A 20,943-nucleotide genomic window follows, 5' to 3' on the forward strand; every position below is an offset into this window, starting at 1 on the left:
GCCATATTGTGATTACTCCCTGAAGGCAGAGTTTCAGAAAGAACAGGAGCTTTTTAAAGAGACAGAGGCCTAATTTCAAGGCATTAAATCAAGGAGTCAAATCTCTAAATCATACTTGTAGCATTCTTATAACAGCGCAGGTTAACATAGTCTCTTGATTGTGCTTTAAAATGGCACTATGTCCCTGAAAAATACGTAACACTGGCCCTTTAAAGCTAAATGTTCTTTTCCCTGTAGGTCAGCTGTACGGACTGGAGAAGTTCTGGGCCTTCCTGAAGTATTCCAGGATAAAGAACCAGCCCATTGACCCGAAGCTGCAGGAGCACCTCTCAAAGTTCCGGAACCTGGAGGACTTCAGGGTGGTGGTGAGTGTTTGAGACCTCTTCCTTCTGATTGGAGTGTTATTTCCCGTCAGTAATAGACAGTCGTCACAGATTTTAAGCTGTGATTCTCACCCGCAGCCTCCAATCGGAGAAGAGGGCGGCAGGAGGAGATATCCGTCATCCTCGGCCGGGGATGAAGGAAGGCGTCGAAGACACCCTTCCAACTCTACCTCAAAACCCGTGCAGGCCTCCAAATCCGCCAACGTGCCCCCCCAGCCGACCGCCGCCTTGACCTCCGCCTCCACACAGAGCTCGGCCAAAGACAGCACCCAGAAAGCGACGGCGCCGTCCAACCCCGGCAAAAAAGCGGCGAAGAAAGATGGAGTTTCCCCCAACAAATGAAGCTCCTGGCCAATGGAGAGAAGCGGCAGCCGCTCTCAGGTCACAGCGAACCACATGGACGTGAAGCGGCCGAGCGAACGAGCGAGCTCAACTTTAATTTGATTGTTTTTATCGGCGCATTTCAGTTTTAAAAGGAAGCAAACGTAGGCAGTAAGCTTGAATTTGTTTGCCCGGCGACAGCTCATAACGTTTACAAAACAAACAAAAAAAAAAATGCATTCCCCGCATTTTGCCTTTTTTCCTGTTTCTCTCAGATGCCAAACTCCTTCAAGTACATTGATCGCTGTAAACCGCTCAGATCTTTTAAAGAGCTGTTCAACTGTGATTGTAGGTTGCCAAGATAAGAGATACGGCGGATAGTCTTGTGTGCCTTAAATCTGATCCATCATGATGTCAAGAGTGTATTAGATTTTTTTTTAAAAGGTCTTCCTTATTGTTCAGGGTTGGAAGGACTCTAAAAGCAACGCTACTTTACAAGTTCACCAGCCCCGACGTCTACAGTTTCCATGGTGACAATCAGGTTGACGGGTGCAGTCATGAATTTGAGAAGTACTGACCCTGAGGCTAACAGATGTTTCTCAGCCTGACTGCTACATATCACAACTAATCTAAAGTGTTTTTTTTTTGTTTTGTTTTTGTTTTTGTTTTGTTTTTTGTTTGTTTGTTTGTTTTTTAATTAAAAAGCTGCAGAAATCATCCCATTAGTTTTCTGGGAAGATTTAAATCCCGTTTTACTCCCAGAGGTAGCTTAATTTATTGTTTTATTTTAGTTTTTTGTTTTGTTTTTTGTTTTGTTTTTCCATTGACTTGATTGAATTAATAGTCTTAGGCGATCATTGCAGTTTTTATTTGCTTGTGCATTGAATATAATACAAAAAATAAAAATAAATGTTTCTGCTGGAATTATGGGTGTGAGCTAGTGTCATAAAACTACAACATTTTTAGCTTAAAGTTTACTTCATATTATGTTTGAGGCTTGGTGCTCTAGAGCACTTTAAATGTTAACTTTCCTTTACTTCATTGGACATAAAAGGTTTGAGTTGAATTTAAACAAAAAAAAATTGTAAATACTATAAAAAATCATTTACTATTCCATTATTCATTTGATTCGAAGAAGTGATTTGTTACCAGTAGTGTGTTTGAGTGTTTCAGAATAAAGTGTTGCATGTTCTTGACTTGTAAAATGCAAAAAAAATATAAAATAAGTCTGATTGTACAAACTTGTTTTGTGTCGTCTGTCCTGCGTTGCTCTTTTCGAAGTCGTTGAGCCTGATCTGCAACATTTTCTTCCCAGCAACACCTCAGTGAAGTCGGTTGAGTCTGATTGTCTGGACTTGCTGTTTATTCTTTAAATGAACACATGAACCGAGGTGTGATGTTATACCATGTAAGTGGATGATAGGCAAGTATTTTTTTAAGAAAAGACTACTGAAACTTCTAGACATTTAAATGTACAGAGAAACCTCAATGTTGGAATGAAAAAGAAATTCACATTTCCTTCCAATGGATATATAAAAAGCCTAAATCTCTTCATTTGGATTAGTTTGGGGTTTTTTACTGAGAAGTGCGGGGGATTAATTTCTAGCTTTCTGGTTCTCGGTTTATAAAACTGTCCTTTTACGTGTCACTCAAACTATTATGTTTGAACATGTGCCAAATAACTAAATGGAGAAATAATTACTTGCAAACAAAATGACTGAATGAGATGTTACATCTAACTGCATCAGTGAATACGTGATCTCCAGATAGCAGTCTACTACACGTCAGTTAATACATGATTATATTTGGGCTAATTATTTTAAAAACATACTATTAAGCTAACTTAGCATGATTGTGCTGTCTTCAGGTAGGGTATTTATTTTTGTAAACGAGGACAAATCGCAGTAGCTCATTTTTAGAAACCTAACTGGCAGACGGCATTCCTATCTATGGTGGGCAGCATCAGATGGCGAGACGGTAACAATTTAATCCTCCCGCACAATAGGAAGCAACAGAAGATGTGCAGCAGATGTCACGGTCGGACAGCTTACAGACAACACGTGTACTCAAAACAGCAGAATCACTAAAACAAGTTTTTATCAACTCAAATCTTTCTGAAAGGGAATTTATCCTCTCAAGGGAGCCTAAATTGCTTTTTTTTTTTTTCATTAATCGTTCAGATGGCAATTGAACTTATTGCTAAAAGACTCAAATTATTGGTGATCACGCCAATATAATTAACAATATAAAGAAGTAGTAAAATGCAACAACTTAAAAAAAATTCTAGAAAAGTTCTGAGATTAATTAAAAAATATTCTGATTTTTTTTTTTTTTTCCCAAGCCAATTTTTGACTTCTGGAGCTCAGTAGTTTCCTTGCTTTTTCTTGAAAATTTCTGAGATTTTTGGCAGAAATGTACTCCCTTTGTTAATACGCCATCCTTTAGAATTGCAAGAGGCCATGTGGGATTTATTAATTTCCATATCAACATTTGTGATGTCACCAAGCATACAGAGTGATGGGCAGACTGTACTGATAAGTCTTCATACTCTCATCCAAAATTCATGGGCAAAGCCAGAGTGGATCGATAGTCATCAGGTAGATCTATCTCTATCTTTTCTCTGTCTGCCTCTAATCTCCTCTTCATCACTTTTTCCCTGTTGACTTAGGAGCTCAACCCACACAAACAAGTCAGAGAAGATATTTGAAATGCTTACATAGATATGTTATCATGGCCAAGCCAGAAAATTGTTGTTTTTTTAACAGAGATATCACAAAATATTTTAAAAAATAGATCAGCACATCTCTGCAGTCGGTACATTTATAGAATATCAAACGCACATTTGGTGGACTCAGAAGAGGATTTAGTTCAGTCAAATATCATCTGAGGGCATTTTTCACCAGTCTTGGTCAGAATAAGAGAGTGTTTTCATCTGCAGGTGAATAAATATGTTCAAGGTCAGTTTTTGTGCCTTTCACAAACCCTCCACACACCACGTTTTGACTTGGCAATGTTCACTAACTTTACCCTGTAAAAGTCCTCAGTCGTTTAGGTTTTCTGTAAAATTTGCTTAAAAGCTGTGACTCACTTTAATGCTGAAAGTGAGACCAAAATCATTTTCAGAATTCACACCTCATGGTCTTTTTTTTAAAACTCACTGATAAATGGATCCGTTCAAAATTTTATGTAGAACCCTAGTTCTATCTGAATTAACACATCCTCACATGGTGATACTGCATGTGAGTATCACATGTTTCACTGTAGATAAGGATTTGTTTATGCCATCACTGGCAAGCTATGAGCATGTTTTCACTTGTATTTTTGAGAATATTTCTGATGATCTTCAAGTCTTTTGAGATTGAAAAACCTCTATCAGAATCTAATCTGGACTCTAGCTGGGACATTCCAAAACAGTAATGTTGTTTTCAGTCAGAAGAAACATGCAGGTAAAAATAGGTTCAACTGTAAAATTGGGCTACAACGTTCAATTAGAAAAAAAAGTCTCACTACTTTCTTAGGCAAATTCGTCACTAATTCACCGTTCTCATTGTTATTTTCATTTGTATGGAATGGTCCGCTGTATACTTTCAAATCTTATATGTTTTAGTTGGCATGTTTTTGTTTCGTTTGATTATTATTGCTTACATTATTCGAAATTCGTGCCAATTTGAGCTAAAATTTTAGAATTTCTGTTACCACTCTGACCCCTTCAAGGTCTACTCGTTCTTTTTGTTTGGTGTCGCCATTCGCACAGTTTATTTCCTCATGCTATGTTTCTAGGAGAAGATTCCCGCCGTTTCTGTCTAGCAGAATACCGCGGGCTTAACTGTCACTGATGGTCTCTTGTCCCAGATCATCAATTTTCGACACTGAACACTTGCTCAACTAGTGGTTCTGGAATTCCCGACGGCACCTGAACGCCTAATCTTGCCAGGGGCGGGTAGGCGCAAACTGGGCAGCATGGCGGACGATGGATTCAGTTGGAGCGGACTAGTTGGCACAAACGGCGGGCAGGGGGCGGCGGACTGGTTAGACACGCTCGGCTTGGGCGGAATGTTGCTGAATATCAGCATTTTGGTTCTGGTAGTGGCGGTTTGTGTAGTAGTGTACCGGCGGTGGGGCAGACGGCTCGTATCCGACGGGGCCGAGGACGGCGAGGCCCCGATGCTTACCAAGATGAGGAGACGGGACTTCACTTTGGAGCAGCTGCAGGAGTACGACGGTGTCCAGAACCCCCGCATCCTCATGGCCGTGAACATGAAAGTTTTTGACGTGACCAGCGGCAGAAAGTTTTACGGAAAAGGTGAAGGGCTTGCGGACATTGGCTCTAAAACAGCGGAATTGGTTGACACGTTGCCGCCTGTAGTGAGGCTTTCTGGACCAAAAATTGGGCGCAAACCGCTCTAGCTTAGCTCCTTGGCTTTGTGTGTTTTGAATGGGATCATAGCCGTTAGCTTGGTAGCGTAGCTTTTGAGTTCGTGACTTGTAACAATAACAACTCCCCCCAAGTTTGCATGTACTGTCAGTTAAGCTGTGACATTTTACAGTGGCAGTTATATGTTAGGACCTGAATGTTGGTAGTAATAATTTATCATGCTAATGTTAGCCAGCTAGCCTGTTGACATGCTTGTAGATACGGTGCAGCTAGGCTGTGTAGTCAGTCTCCCCGCTTGGTATAGTGACTAAAACTATACATAGTGAACATGAATGTTTATCAGACCGGATGAGGGGTAGATTTATGTAGGAAAGGTTGAATTTAGCTCCTCTGTACAAAGTGAAGTAAAAATGTGATTTGGTTGGTTGTTAATGCTAAAGAGGCCAGTTTGTTGTGCTACACATCAGTTCAGATTACTCTGAAGTAGTAGTCCTGATTTGCAGGTTTAGAATCTCAATTTACCTGTAGGCTGCTCCGAAATCTTCATATTCATTCCATATGAAACGAGAGACAAGTTTTGATTTTTGAATCAAAACTTCCAAGAATGACAGGCCATAGAAAACAGTTTTTGATTTGTTTTTATTTTTTCCTGTTGTGAAAACTCAAAAGAGTGAAAGAAAAGGGTTGAAGTGTGTTGAAATAACCTTAAACAAAGTTTAGTTTGAAAACTAATACAAATCAAAGCTGGACATAATTATTCTACAGTAGTGACAGACTGTAAAATGGACTTTTTGATTTCTGAAAGCTTTATTCAGTTTGTGGAAACAGGGCTGAATTTGATGAGTTTACAGTAATCTAGTTCAAGTTTAACCATTCAATGTGATTTAGATTTTGATCTACATCAGATCAATCATAGTACAAAGTCTTTAAATTCAGTAGCATATCCGTTTAGGCAAGTGGCAAAATGAATACCGAGTACATTGTCATCTTGTCGGGTCTGTATTGAACCGTCCAGATACGATTCTAGCAGTTTCTTATGTTAGTTTGCTTGTTAGTCCAGCAGACCTGAATAACTAAAGCACAGAAAAACTTAAAGGGCCGGAGCGTCTCCCTGTGACAGTCAGGTGATGTTTGTGGAAGATGATAAAAGTTTCAGCAATGACTTGCAAGAAAAACATCTAATCACAAGCAATATGTATTTGCTACTTTTCAAATGGCAAGATTTCTCAGTTTACTTGCATACAAAAGTCCTGGTTTGAATGTTTGTTGTTGCAGCTTGTGCGTCTTTATCACAGCTCTCCTTTCAGAGCTGTGTTTACAGATGGGCTTTTCAGGGGTGTGGTGAGCCACTCCCACCTCCACCCATCTGGCTGCGGTGGGTGCAGGACTGGTTGGAGATTTGCCCTGCAGCTTTGAAACAGTCAGAAATTTAAAGTTGACCTCAAATTCTTCTCGGTAGTCATTGCAGTATGAGAAAAAAAAACAAAAAACTTTGATGTATATTCACAGAGTTCTCTGTAGCGCTGACAGGATTAACCCTTAAAGGTGTGCATCGGATTTTTTTTTTAAAGTGATGTTCTTTTATGAAGGTTTTGCATTTTCTTGATTATCAGTGTATAACATGGGCTAAAACACCACAGGGCAGATACTGTATGTTTATGTCAGAATTTGACATACTTGTCATATTCTGACATATTTAACAATTCTGCAATAAGCATTCACTTTAGTGGAAGTTTCTAAGTGAATATTCTTATTACATTGTTTTTATTAGTATACATTTCATCCACCCCTCAATTTGATTTTTATAGAATAATGGGAGTAAGAAGTGCTAATATTAGCTCGTTGTTAGCCTGCTGCTCTATGGCCATACAGCTGTTTTAAAATATTGTGTAAAGTTGAATTTTTTTAGCTTTACATTATGTTATAATGTCATTTCTTAATCAAAAACATACCTGGAGTGTTGCTTTGATTCTTTCATTTATGTTTGAGAAATCCTTTAATTTCCATGGCGACCATTCAGCTGTGCAAAACACCTGGTTGGACCTAGCTCCACCTTAAAGACACAGCTCCTCCTCAGAGCTGCAGTTCCCACGCTTCAGAGTTTCAGCCTCACAGAGCAGCCCTCCCCCTCTCAGTTCCTTCAGACTAGCCAGCAGCAATTAGCAAACACCTGGTGGACCTACACATCTGTTGAGCTCATTATATGAACTACTTCTCAGTGCAACCCTGGTAGAAACATTGTTAAAGGGTTAATAGAGGAGCCATGTTGTGATGACTTTTTGAAGGTGGATTTTCAGAAAGAGCAAGAGTTTCTTAAAGAGACAGATATGATAATATGACCAGAAATTTATAAAGATCACACACATTTATTTTGAATTTATGGCTGAATTGTTCTGCCTCTTTTTCTAAGTTAACTTCTCCTTTTGGCATCTGAAAAGGTGAACAGTTTTCAGTGCTATTCAACACTGAAGAGCACTGAAAACTGTTGAGTGTCACTTTGTGGTTTTTACTCCTTTAGTTTCCACACCACACAAACAGCTTTAAGCAAGAAACAGGTGTATGAAATGCAGCACATACACACCCACACGGGTGAGGGTAGTGAACGAGTGTTTAACACACCAGGGTTATTTCCTCCTGTGTTTGTTTTCTAGACAGCTTTAAATTTGACATTAATTGAATCTATTAATGTTTAACTGGGTCCAAATAAAATGACAAAGTGATCATTAAAAATGCAACAGATATTTACAAATGAAATTAGTACAGCAAAATTCACAAACTCTGCTTTGAAAAACTATTATTGAATAGATACGAGTGATTTCATAAGAAATTAAACTACATGTGGTATAATAAAATTAAGTCTGTTGTAGCAACATAGGTAAGATTTTAGTGGGAAATGTTTTTTTTCTTTTTTTTTTCTTTTTTTTTTTGCAAAATCTGTGATTAGGTCTGTTACAATAATAAATTGGTAATTATTGCAATATATGGTAATGTTGTTTTGAGGCCATTTTCAAGTAATATATCAATAACGCCATAATAATGCGAGTCTGACTTCTCAAAGACTGATAAATGTTAATTTTGTAAAGAACACTGCACTCTGGGACTGGAAGATAAATATCCAAAATAAAACTCGACAAAAAAGAAACAAAAACTACTTGGAAACAAAACCATGAATAAAATATATTAGTCTTTGTGAGCAAAATTGCCCTTCAAAAAATATCAATCATCAGAATGGAAATCGAGCTCATTGTAACTTATCATGCTTTTCTTTTTTTGGGCAGCAGCATTAGCTCTGACAGCTCAGTTATACTTAGGATATTAGAGGGCATAATCTTCCTGAAATTGTCCATTTTAACTTATTAAATAATAAGCATGCAGTGTTCTTCACAATGGCCGTTGTGTTTCGGTTCCTGCAGACGGCCCTTATGGTATCTTCGCCGGCCGAGACGCTTCGAGGGGCCTGGCCACCTTCTGCTCAGAGAAGGAGGCCCTGAGGGATGAGTACGACGACCTGTCAGACCTCACCGCCGTACAGATGGAGAGCGTGAGGGAGTGGGAGATGCAGTTCCGGGGTACGTTCACGTGGACGTTGAGGAAGTATTGGATTGGTGACCCGAGCAATGGGTAGAAATATCTCCTTCTCAACAACGTCCATTTTGTTCAGAGTCCAAACGTCTCCTGATTTCCACTGCATAAGCCTGAAAGGGTTTGAAACAGAAACCTTTATATCTGTTTTGTGTGTCACTTATTTATTGTAATAAATAATACATTTTCTATCTGTTGCGGATAGAAAAAATAAGGTACATTTCTGCCCAAAAAAATTTGCTGGAAAAAAAAAAGCAAATTTCTGAGTTTGAAAAAGTTCAAAATTTGCTAGAAAAAAAACTCAGATATGTTCAGAGTTTGACAAGTGGAAAATGTAAAACTTTTGAAACACAGAAAATTTCCAAAAGTCTAAACTGTTTGACTTTTCAAACTGAGACATGTTTTTCTGTGAAATGTTACAGTTTTTTGTTTTTGAAAACTATTGAGATAAATCTAGACATTTCTTAATTTTTCCAAACAAATTTTCAAGTTTTTCTAGAAATTTACTTACTAAGTACTTAAAATAAAGATAGTTCTTCTTTTTTTTTTTTTTTAATGTACAATAGCCCTAATGTCCATCAGTCATGAGCCACAGACTACAGTTCACTGAAATGTGTTTAACCACTAGACACCTGGATTCTCACATTTCCTCAATTTTGAATGTGAGGTATTAGTGGCTAATTTTAGACTGAAGCCTTTAGTAGTAATGTGAGGTTGGTGTGTGTTTAAATGACAGGTGTGTGGTTGCAGTTTAAAACCAACTCAAGCAGCAACAGGTTGGCGTCATCACAGAATAATGTTGAGCAGGGAGACGTTTGAACTTTTTAAGTTGCTGCTTCGACATCCTGTTGAGAGTCAAGCAAGCTTTTATTTATTTAGGAAGAAGTGAAAACTAAACTTGGCTCCTTTGGTTGAAAATATTCAACCCAATCGTTTGACTTCCTAAACATTTGCCTTGAAAAAGCTCCAGTGGCGTTCAGTCGGTAATCGTCTCTGCTGGTGCTTTCAGAAAAATACGACTACGTCGGGAGGTTGCTGAAGCCTGGAGAGGAGCCGTCGGAGTACACGGACGAGGAGGACATCAAGGACCACCTGAAGCACGACTGAGCAGTCCCCATCCCACGTACCAAAGCCAGAAGCCCCCAAACAGCTGTAACTGACCGCCCTGGACCACCAGACCCCCTCCACGCATCGTCCCGGCCCCCGTCCATCCACCGGTCACTGCTCTCTCTAGTCCCTGTCTGTGTACTGAAACTCTGAATCCGTCTGGTGCTGCAGCTGTTTTGGAAGGGGAAGGAGTAAAGTCTCGACAACCAGACCTCCTCTCTCTCTCTTTCTCTCTCTCATTCTCTCTCACCCGCGTCATCCTACGAAGATGAGCGCCAACAGAAAGCCTTTGAGGAGCTTTTGCTTTATTCTTCGTGTTTTTTTTTTGTTTTGTTTTTTTAAATTAGACAGCTGAGACGTCTCTGGGGGGCCGTTAGACGTTAGTCCAAAACCGGCTCGTTTGGAGGTTAGTCGGGAATTGTCTGGTCTGGGATAATCAGTGGAGCGGGGCGGGGGGAGGAAACGCCTCTCTCTCTATCTTTTAATCTTTGGTTCAGCCACATAGCAAACGAAACCGCTTCAGCTTTGAGAGAAGCTCATCAATCAATCACACAACTCAATTTCTGTTCAGACCATCTTCCTGCCTGGATGAGAGGGCAGATCTGTGGCCTAACCAAGAGCAGTCTGGCAGGCTTTGCGTTTATCTGTTGTGTTTGTAGTGTATTCACTACTAGTTTTCTTCGTTTGTCACCATGTGATTGTATTTGTTAAGTAGCATATAGAGGGGACAGTGTTCCAGCAGCATTATTGTTTTGTTTTTCTTTTCATATTTCATTGCAGGGGCGGGGGTCAAAGGTCTTCGCTACACGAAGCTTGTTTTAAATCTCATCAGATGGACTAAATCACTGATTTGGGAGGGGGGCTAAAGGGAAGGTGATAAGGCAGTCCTAATCAATTGACAAATTGTTTACATGCCTCACAAGCCAGCTGCAAGTCTGTAGATTTCCCCTGAAAATGGTCCAAGTATTAATCGTGCCTTATTTTGTTTGTTGCGTCAGCGCCGACGGGTCTAACAGAAGGTAAGCGGAAGGATGGAGGTGTCCGTTTTTTTTCCCCCTAGACTCAGTCCAACCCCCCCTCAGACATTAAAGGCATTTGTTGCGTCAGTCGTCCGTGCAGAGACTGTAATATTTCCCCACTTCTCAAACTTTGTACATAGACCCAATAAATTACTCAGTGTTACTGCCATATTTATGTAGTGGATGAACTCCATATACATATGCTATGTCGTATTGGCCAAAACCCCCCCATTTACTTTTTTTTTTTTTCTGTAGTTCATTTTGAATGTGGGTGAATTTTTTTCCAAAAATAAATCAAGTGATTCTAAAGGTGTTGCAAAAATGCTGCAGGATTGGACCGGGAGCTGTTCTTGCGAGTTTTGTTCGTAGACATTGCTTATCCTGTAAATATATCGTATCGTTTATTAAAAGCATGTGCAACATCAAAGTCAGCTATGCCGAGGTTTCACCACATGTATTTAAATGTCAGGCGCGTGTGCGAGTGTGTGTGTGTGTGTTTGTGTTCGTGTGAAAGAAGCAGGAAGCGATTTGTTCATGCATAATAAATCAATTTGGTTAATAATGGAAAATTTTTGCTCCTTATTTGCTTTGTAAGAGGGTTACTTGGGGAGGATGTGTCCGCGTCCTTAAAAGGTTTTAAATTCAATAGGGGAAAGAAAAAAAAAAGTAAGTTAGCCTTAAATGCGTTAATCACAGCCTCACGTGTCTTAACTTTTATGGTGACAGGACTATTTTGTGTCGAATATTCTATGTAGTTAATTTTTCTCGCGGGGCATTTCTGTCAGGTGAAGGTTTGGGTCGTGTGCATCTTCATTGCGTTATGTGACTCAAGGTGCTAACTAGCTCCTTTGCTAGCTAGCTAGCGTTTTTGCATCTATCGTGGGTAAATATTTTTATCACCAGTTGTCTGGACAACGTTGCTATTTGTTCATTTCTGCTGCCAACCCATATGATGCTACTTTCATTCTGTGGCAAAACACCTGGCATTGCTATTTTATAAAATATAGCATTTTCTTTTGTACTTTTCTGCATGATGCAGGTCTGAAATTTGATTTATAATGGCTTAAATTAATTTTAAACCACCTACAGAAACCCTTTTAGGGATGAAAATATTTTAGCGGCCGTACCATCTGGTGTACACTCAGTAGATAAACTTTTTAAACTTTGTAGATGATATCATGTTTTAGGAGAAATTTTAAAAGATAAATTTGAAATAAAAACGGAAAGGGAAATAAAGATGGTTTAAATTACCTTGGTTAAAATGACAATATTCAGGTAAATAATGAATTACTTGTTCAATAATTTGAAGAATGATTAGGGGCAGGGCTCCAGTTAATGTTCTCTTTAAAGTAAAACTCTTTAATTTCTATTTTTAGGTTTTAAAATAAAGAAAAAGGTAAAAACCTTTGCAAAAAGAGGACGAAAATATTTTATTCTATGGGAAGAATTTGAAGATGCATGCACAGAATATAGCGAAGGGAAAAAAATCCACTAGTTTTCAATGGAATGACGAGAAAAAAACAAATCTAAATAAATACATTCTGCATCTCTTTTTTTCTCTTACTACCCTTCTGTCTTTCAAGCTACTGTTGAATGAAGGCTACTAGTGCCATAAAAATGATTTTTATTTTTTTTTAAAGAGTTGGGAGTCACTGGTGGGGCTGGATCAGACAAAGCATTCCCAGCAAAAAAAAACTTTATGTGAAAAAATATTTAATAAATGTGATTATTTTTTACCCTAAAATAAAAAAGCTGATTAAACAATCAATTATTCATAATGGGAAGCACTGATGAACCTTTGACCTCATTTCCAGTAAACCAGTGGGTGGTAGAGCTGGACAGGTTGCTGATAATTCAGGCAGAAAGACTAATAATGAAAAAAATATTCATCATGTCTGAGGCTCAACTGAGAGGTTCCAAAAGAAATAAAAAAAAAGCACGTTGCATCAGTATGTATTAGTATATCTGAAAAAAAATTATATTTGTAAAAGTGCAATATTTCTTGCCAGTCATCTTAGAAAGCATCACAGAGTTTAATTCCTTATTTTGATGATCATGGCTTACAGATAATGAAAGCCCTAAATTCAGAGTCAAAAAATTAGAATACAGAAATCATCAATGGAAAGTCACAGTGTGTAATTAGAAATAATAATTAGAAACTTAACTCAAAACCTGCAAAGGTTTCCTGACCCTTTAAACGGTCTCTCACTATGGGTCAGTCGGCTACATGATCAAGAGGAAGACTGCAGATTGGATGGATTTCATTGACACCCTTCACAAGGAGGGAGAGCTGCAAAAGGTCATTGCTGAAGAAGCTGGTTCACAGAGTTCTGCATCCAAGCATATTAACAGAAAATTGAGTGGAAAGAAGATGTGTGATTGGAAAAGGTACACCAGCACCTGGTCTAATGTGATATTTTAGTTCACTGACACACAGAATTTGAGGTTTTCTTGTCCCCAAAAGCCATTATTGTTAAAATTGCTAAAAAAAAAATGGCTTCTTGTCTAGAGCGACATGCTTAAAATGTAGCTCTTAGATTAAATTAGGAAAGAAACTAAATTCATACGTTTCTAATAACAAAAGTAGTATATCAAGACAGTTGTTATACTGGGTATAGGTTAATGACACCTGATATTTTCTATTTGACTTGTCTTTTTTTATTGCAAATACAGGAGACAAGTTCATTTGTCTAGTAAACATTTAATTTAAATACACAAATAAAGCCAAATGAGCTGGGTAACATTACAATTCATACGCTACTAAAAAAACAAACTTTTATGAAGTTCTGCTCAGATAAAGTGGGGCATGTAGATTAAGTTGTATTCTCCACATTTGAGTGTAGAAACTATGAAGTGATGATCAAAGTATTTTAATGTGTAAATAATATCAGCAGCATGTAAATAATATGACAAAGACTATCAGGATATTACCAGTTCTAACTTTTTAATAATTTCTGTCACATATCACAGTGGCTGCCTGCAAAAATATTGACGATTCTTATTATGGCCATATTCTGTTCTATTGTTGCCAATTAGATTGTTGGAGAAACTAACCTGCAGAGTGTTGAACATTAGTAAACATCGGCATATGATGTTTAAGGTAGCCAGCATTTCAAGTCAAGGTGTCTGTCCTTTCTTTACACTTGAGCACCTTCAAGATAGCCTTGCTATTAATTAGTAACATAAGACGCTAACTTCTGTTTCCGTTTGGCTGCTTAGGATGGCAAATTTGGTTTTCAGCAGAAAAAATTACATCTATAAGGATTTAAATTCTTCAAAAACTAAACTACAACATAGGAAAGCCAGATCATGATAGTTATGATCCTGTTATGTGAAGTAACTTGCGCCACAATAAACAGCCATTAACTGGAAGACGTGTTGCTTGGTCTCCTATTCTGAATGTTTCACAAATTGGAAATATATGTAAGTCTATTTGTTTTAGTCTCAGTTATCCATCATTAAACATTTAATATTAATTGGAAAGTTATATTAGTTATTTAGCTATTGCATTTGGGCTGCTTCTCAACAACGGTTTTACAACCTATTAGGAATGCACCAATATGAAAATTTGGACAGATAACCGATATTTGCCAATGTCATACAGATTACATATGTTTTTTTACACTGTCTAACAGCTCTGTTCCTAACAGTAAAATTATTGCTCAAAAACAAAAGGAGATAAAGATAAAAGATGCAGAGATGTTTGGCTTGCTCTACAGACCAAGAGTTCTCCGCAGACAACAGGAGCGAGTGGAGCGCCGATTATCCATCATTCTACTCCAACCACATCGTGGGTCTTTTAGGCAAAATCGTCGCCATCTGGTTGCCATGGTACTTTCAACAGAGCCAGAAGCAAAAGATGATTTTCCTGCACAAGTTGAGCCAAATTCTGAATAATCTCAACGACAGAATCTTTCTAAGCTTTCACCTAATCCTACAACTCGTAGAGGAGGATTGTGAAACCAAATAGATTGAATTTGTAACTAAAGAAATGATAATAATGAGTGTAAGTATAATACTCAAAGTTTAAGGAAAATATTAAATATTCACACTTCTATTGTCAATGGGTTTTTTTTCTAATTAGAAAAAAAGACTGTAGAAAAAGACTGTATTTATTATCATACTGGGAAAAAAAGAGAAGATTACTAGGTGTTTCCAAAAATTGTTTCTGACTTTTTAAAAGCATCAGCAACATTTTTATTTTTTGTCAGGGTAGATGGTATATTTCTAAAAATTGTGAATATTCAATATTTGTATCTGTTTGCAGTTTAAATTTGAATTTATTTGTGTGTAAATATGGTTAATATTTTTTTTTTGGCTCTTTGGGGATTCCATACACTGATTCGTCCTTTCTCAACAAAAAAAGTAGTTCTGAGAGGTCATAGCTTAATCACCAACCACAGCTCCACAGCGCCCTCCCCTCTGCTCCGGTTAAACCCGGCACTGCACTGACTATGGGAGTCCGTGTTCGACTTCTAACCAAAGCACGTCGACCATCACCGCTTTATAAAGCCAACGCGGCTTTCTGGGTAACTTTCAGCAGGCTCCGGAGCAGGAATGACTCTCCTCCATCTCTAATTATTTACTCGCCACCTGTTTCCTCCCGGCTGCTGCACCAGCTCCGACATCTTGCCCGTTTTCAGCCAAACTACGGGACTTGATTATTATTCTATGACAACAGCGGCTACAATTTTCCCCTCAAAATAACGTCAGCTTGGGAAATTTCTTTTGGTAAGTTATAAATAATAATGATTAGTGTGGTTTGTTTTGTGCATATATGTGTGTGTGTGTGTGTGTGTTTTGTTTTTTGTTTCTCTTGCTTCCCCCGGGATAGACAGACAGTCTTTGTGTGTCTCTCCTTCATTAGGGCAGCAATGGCAGAACATCTCTCTCAAAGTGAACTGGACTACCCATTCAAACTTCTGGAGTATTTCAACGGCTTCAGGGTGTCAAAGGTAAAATCACAGCGTGATGGGTAAACACGTCACCGTTCGATGTGCTGCAATCAGAGCACTCAGACATTTTCAGACACTTTATTTACAATGCATGTTTTACGTTTTTATTCCACTGGGCAAATATTAACATAAAGAACCTTAAAGTTAAATTAAAATAGATCATGCATAGGCCACCTGAGGCTGGTAAAGGTTCCAGCATCTTCAGAGAAACATTCTGTAAGACTGGACTAAACAGCCATTCACTGAGGAAGAAATCATAAAAACTTAAAAAAATTAAAAAAAAAACATTGGAGAGAAAAAAAGGGAAACATTAGCCAGGATCAGTGGCAGTTTCTGATACAGGCAACATGGGCAACTGCCCAGGGCAGCATCTGGGCTGGAGGGGGGGGGGGGAGCTGCATCCTTTTTGGAGGGATGCTGTAACTTCCTCTGGACAGGATGTTAAAGTTTGTGCGCAATTGAGTCTACTGACTGATCAATGACCCTAACCACTACCAGATTAGTTATAAACAGACTTAAGGTCAACAAAGTCAACAGGTTGTAGTGTCCAGCTCAATCGTTTGACCTCAGTCTAATAGAAGACTTGTGGTTAGAGCTAAAAAGGTGCGTTTAGTTTAGTTTATTTAGGGTCCGTTTAGGATTTAGCTGCAGGAATGCTGCCGCTGTTCTTACACAGTGTTTAGAAGTTCAACAGGGAAAAGAATGGCAACAATAAAAAATGACAACATGGCAGAATATATGTAATTTTAGGCTAAACTATAGTGTCATTTAATCAGTTCACAACCAGGAACTTGCATTGTTTACAGCTTACTAAAGTCATTGTTTTATCTGTAGTTTCACATCGTTACTATAGTTAAATATAACACCAGTTGGCTTTAAATTCCAGAGTTGCGCACCATGGAACAGTTCTTTTTTGTGCGAGTTCTAACTTTTTGGCAAAATGCATCCCATTTTTGTAGCATGCTTTGTCAAATGTAAATGTGTCTTTCGGCTAAACAATACAGGGTTTCCCCCAGAAAACTTGCTACGCCTAGTGGTAGGGGGCGCTGTTGGGCAGTCCACCAGCAGCCCACCATGTTTTTGTGGTGGGCTGCTGTGAAAAAATGTAAAAAGTGACAATAATTTGGAGGAAATATTATGTAGAAATGACAGCATGTGAGGCTAACGGGCAGGCGCAGGGACGGCGCAATTGGTGCACCCCCCACCCTGAGCACCCAGTTCACTGCTTCAGCTACAAACCTAGCTTAATTTGTCCTTACTGTCACTGTTATTGATGTATAAAAAAACCCTCTGTTTAAAATAAACAAACAACACTTAGCCTGGTGGGGTGTGGGGGGAAGTAAAGCCTGGTTACCCTCCAGGCTGATAACACACAAACAGAAACTCTGATTTATATTTAGAAATAATATCGCAGATATTCTTTTATAAACAATATTTCTGAAAAACACAAGTAGTGAGTATTTTTAATCCATCTTTAATGGAAAGTCATCGGTTATTTTTCCCACAACGTTGCTGAACCTCTACCCATTTCAGTAATGATATTGCTGATTTGTTTAAACCATAGTTTCTCATCTGTGGCACTGCCTAGGAGTTTTACTTTTATTGGATGATTTATTTATTTTTTTTTATCTGATATTTTTGATCTACTTTGCTGTGTGACTCAGTTCCACCAGGTCTGGAAACTACTGTTTAAAAAAACATGAACAAAGACTGAATCTGAAGGATGCTATAAATAAACATCCATCTAACAATAAAACCCTCATCACTTTTTCGGTATGGAGTGTTTTCGGTAACCGTAACTGGCTGAGAGGAAAGGTAAATACTTGGTTGTATTCCTGAACATGAAGCAACAAAAAGGTGATGTGAACTCTACGTCTGTGACTCAGATGATATTCTCAGCCTGTGAGCTCGGCGTCTTCGACCTCCTGCTGAAGTCCCAGGACGCCCTGAGTGCTCAACACGTGGCGCAGGAACTGGGCACCAGCATGGACGGGATGGAGCGGCTGCTGGACGCCCTGGTGGGCATCGAGATCCTGGAGGTGGAGACGGCCCAAGGGACGGGTGAGGAACGGGAAGACCTCCAATAAACGACAACTTAATTTTAATGTCACTATTATTATATTTAAAATAGACAAAGTCATTTGCGTAATCGTTTCAAAGTCACTGATAATAATTTGATGCCGATATTTAAAACATGACTTTTTTTTTTATTATAATAAGTAATATTATAACTTTATTCTGGTAATATTATGTCCTCATTTTCATTTTATTATAACTTTATTCTGGTTAATACAATGTTTCTTATTTCTTCTAATATTATGGTTTCATTCTCAAAGTGAAAAACAAAATTTTAGCCTGCTGTAAACATGCTGAGCTTTAGCTTGACTCTCCGTCTGAGTTCGGTTCTGTTCAGCAGCAGGTCTGGAACTTTCTGTGTGACTTTGTGTGTTAACCCAGCTCTGTACAGCAGCACAGACGTAGCTAACCTTTACCTGGCCAAAGGCAGCGCCAAATCTCTTCACGATATGATCATCTACCGCTCCCAGACCGTCTACCCGCTGTGGAACAACCTGGTGGACGCCATCAGGTCAGTGGGCCGCTGCTGCGTCACATAAGCATCTGTGAGAGCAGGAGAAGGGAAAACCAGGCAAAAGAATTCCTGTCACATGCAGTTTCACGCATTTTGTCTTGGCTCAGCCACAAACTTTATTCTGTTTTATTGGGATGTTAGATAAATGAAATGAAAGGAAATCTACAAATAAAAATCTGAAAAGTGTTGCGCATGATACATTAAAAAGAGCTCGATCATTTCCATTCTCATGATAAGAGTAATTTTCTTTACAGAGACATCATAATCCATTGTAATTATAGATTTGTTTGTGTGTGTTTTATATTTATTTTATTAATTGGTTTTATTGATTTTCTTTTCTTTTTTTTTTGCTGTTCGTTATTTTGGATGTTTAAAATATATTCCAGCTCCAGTGCTAAGTGGTGTTTTTTTTTTAATTATTACAAAACTTTAATTTTTTGCTCTTTGAAAGGGTGACATTACAATACTATGGCATTATCAAAATATTACTTGAAAGTGGTCTCAAATTAACAATATTATTGCTTATCGTAATAATTGAAAGGAAAATATATCGTCTAGTAAAATTTGTTATCAGGACAAATTGGTTATTTAATAAAACAGAAATCTAGGGCAACTAATTTCATGGATAACATGATAAAACAGAATCAAAAACCAAAAACACTCATGTATACAATAACCTCCTTAACAGCTAATCTATTTTATAAATTTGTATCCAATGTTTAATGCTAAATCTACTTGACAATACATTTTACTTAGTTGCAAAAAGCAAATTGAATAGAGCCCATACTTGTTGACTCCTGACCCCCACTGGGTTCCAAACCTTTATTTTGGGAAGAATTGGGTTTAAATTAAAGCATGTGGTTGTAGACTGACAAAATGTGAAAAAGTTCATGGGGTGTGAATACTTTTGCGAGCCAGGGAGAATGAAACGCATTCAAGCTTCATGTTCTGCAGGGAGGGGAGGAACCAGTACGAAAAGACCTTTGGTCTTCCATCTGGCCACTTTTTCCAAGCTATTTACAGGTTGGTGCTCATCTGATTGCTTAAAATGCTTCACTGGTTTACCAGTTACCAGTTTGTTGGTAACTATAGAATGACTCCCTCCCAGGTCTGAGGAGGAGATGCTGAAATTCATGGGGATCATGAGCTGTCACTGGGTTCTGGACGGACACGACGTTGTGACGGCGTTCGACCTCTCTCGCTTCCAGAAGGTCGTTGATCTGGGAGGTGAGGACCCACAGCCGTCCACTCTCACCGCCTGCTGCATTGTAGGTGGCTGTAAAAATCTGTGCTGTGTCTTCAAAAACTCCCAGGTTGCACTGGTGCTCTGGCCAATGAAATGGCGAGAGCGTATCCCGCCTCGTCCGTCACCGTGTTTGACCTGCCGCAGGTGGTGGAAGCGGCTCAGAAACATTTCAAACAGGAGGACAGTGGCGTTACATTTCAATCAGGTAAAGCAGATTATTGATCATTATTGACCCTTTAACACTCTCTGGGTTGAAGTGTTCAATTTTATTTTTATTTTTTTATCTACTATATACATATATATATTTTTTAACATAGCATATAATATCTCAACATAAGCAATGCATTTAAATAAAAGTTTCCTGAGACATGAATATGAATGTGTGGTAGACAAAAACATCTTGGAAGCTAAATAATATTTAAAATAGTACTTTATAAAATGGATTTTGAAATTGAGAAAGACAGCTAAAGTGAACCCCACACTAATCCAAAAACCAGTTTAGAAAATCCTAGATCCACCCTTGCTAGCTAGCTGAAAGTTATCTAGCTAGCTAGAATGGATTTTCCATCCTAAGCTAAACAAAACTTAGCTAGCTAACTTGTGCTTATTTTAATGGCAAATATATGCTTTACTGTACTGCTGTGTCACAGCACAAGAAAACCGTCACAGTTTTTAACTCAAGACTAAATAAACCTTAATAATTGTATTACAGAAACTCAACTTATTACTCTTACCTGGGGAAGCTGAGAATATTCTAGAAGATGTGGTCTCCATCTTCTTCCCTTCTTTTTCTCTTTTTTTCTTAAGGCTGTAAAAAAACACCTAAGTGACACAAACTAGCAGAAAATATGTGAAAAAAATATGCAACACATACAATATGTTACAATGTTAACATGTTCTGGATGGTTTTTATAGTATGTCCAGTCAGAAATATTTGGTGACAAAATACATTTTGTGTAACTGTACAAGACATACTAAAGTAAAGAAGGAAGAAAAGAGAAAAGCAGAACTAATAATCTGCTTTGATTTGTTCCCTTCTCTGCATGCAGGAGATTTCTTCAGCGATGAAATTCCTGGTGCAGACTTGTATGTGTTGGCCAGAGTCATTCATGACTGGCCTGAAGAGAAGTGCCTGGCGCTGCTGAAGAAGGTCTATGAGACTTGTAAGCCAGGTGAGTTCCCCCGTAACCAAGGGCATCCCCATACATTGGCTGGCCGATAAATCGTTTCTGATTTTCTTAATTTTGGGAGATCGGTCAATATTTAACACTGCTGCACATGTGTGGGTAACAATGTTGCCAATTTAGAGACTTTAGTGCTATATTTTGCAACTTCTGAGTTAAAAAAAAAAAGTATATCTGCTTG

General features: G+C 38.4%; 3 protein-coding genes and 1 long non-coding RNA gene across 10 annotated transcripts in view; 3 read left to right on the top strand and 1 right to left on the bottom strand.

Moving 5' to 3' along the window:
• The window catches only part of larp1b (La ribonucleoprotein 1B), a 40,824-nt gene extending 38,883 nt beyond the window's left edge, over nt 1-1,941 (top strand). For all 7 annotated transcript variants that reach the window (XM_016664815.1, XM_007540078.2, XM_007540079.2 and 4 more), the window contains 2 exons: nt 238-365; nt 462-1,941. In XM_016664815.1, the coding sequence (XP_016520301.1) occupies nt 238-365; nt 462-725 (392 nt within the window). In that variant the 3' untranslated portion in view covers nt 726-1,941. The remainder of the gene's footprint in view (nt 1-237; nt 366-461) is intronic.
• LOC107834068 (uncharacterized) overlaps nt 1-7,158 on the bottom strand; it is a 9,230-nt gene extending 2,072 nt beyond the window's left edge. The window contains exon 1 of the long non-coding RNA XR_001659850.1: nt 7,113-7,158. This is a non-coding gene — a long non-coding RNA (uncharacterized LOC107834068). The remainder of the gene's footprint in view (nt 1-7,112) is intronic.
• LOC103129112 (membrane-associated progesterone receptor component 2-like) lies at nt 4,523-11,356 on the top strand. Its single transcript, XM_007540083.2, has 3 exons — nt 4,523-5,007; nt 8,493-8,648; nt 9,671-11,356. The coding sequence occupies exons 1-3, from the start codon at nt 4,665-4,667 to the stop codon at nt 9,766-9,768; spliced, it is 597 nt and encodes a 198-aa protein (XP_007540145.1). The 5' UTR covers nt 4,523-4,664; the 3' UTR covers nt 9,769-11,356.
• Nucleotides 11,357-15,087: 3,731 nt separating this feature from the next.
• On the top strand, nt 15,088-20,899 carry LOC103129115 (acetylserotonin O-methyltransferase-like). The gene is made up of 8 exons (XM_007540087.2): nt 15,088-15,518; nt 15,655-15,742; nt 17,629-17,803; nt 18,200-18,329; nt 19,287-19,355; nt 19,441-19,559; nt 19,646-19,783; nt 20,628-20,899. Exons 2-8 carry the CDS (start codon nt 15,662-15,664, stop codon nt 20,798-20,800), a joined length of 885 nt encoding a protein of 294 aa, XP_007540149.2. The 5' UTR covers nt 15,088-15,518; nt 15,655-15,661; the 3' UTR covers nt 20,801-20,899.
• Nucleotides 20,900-20,943: the final 44 nt, after the last annotated feature.

This window comes from Poecilia formosa, unplaced genomic scaffold, assembly GCF_000485575.1.
Source record: "Poecilia formosa unplaced genomic scaffold, Poecilia_formosa-5.1.2 Scaffold514, whole genome shotgun sequence".
Lineage (NCBI taxonomy): Eukaryota > Metazoa > Chordata > Actinopteri > Cyprinodontiformes > Poeciliidae > Poecilia > Poecilia formosa.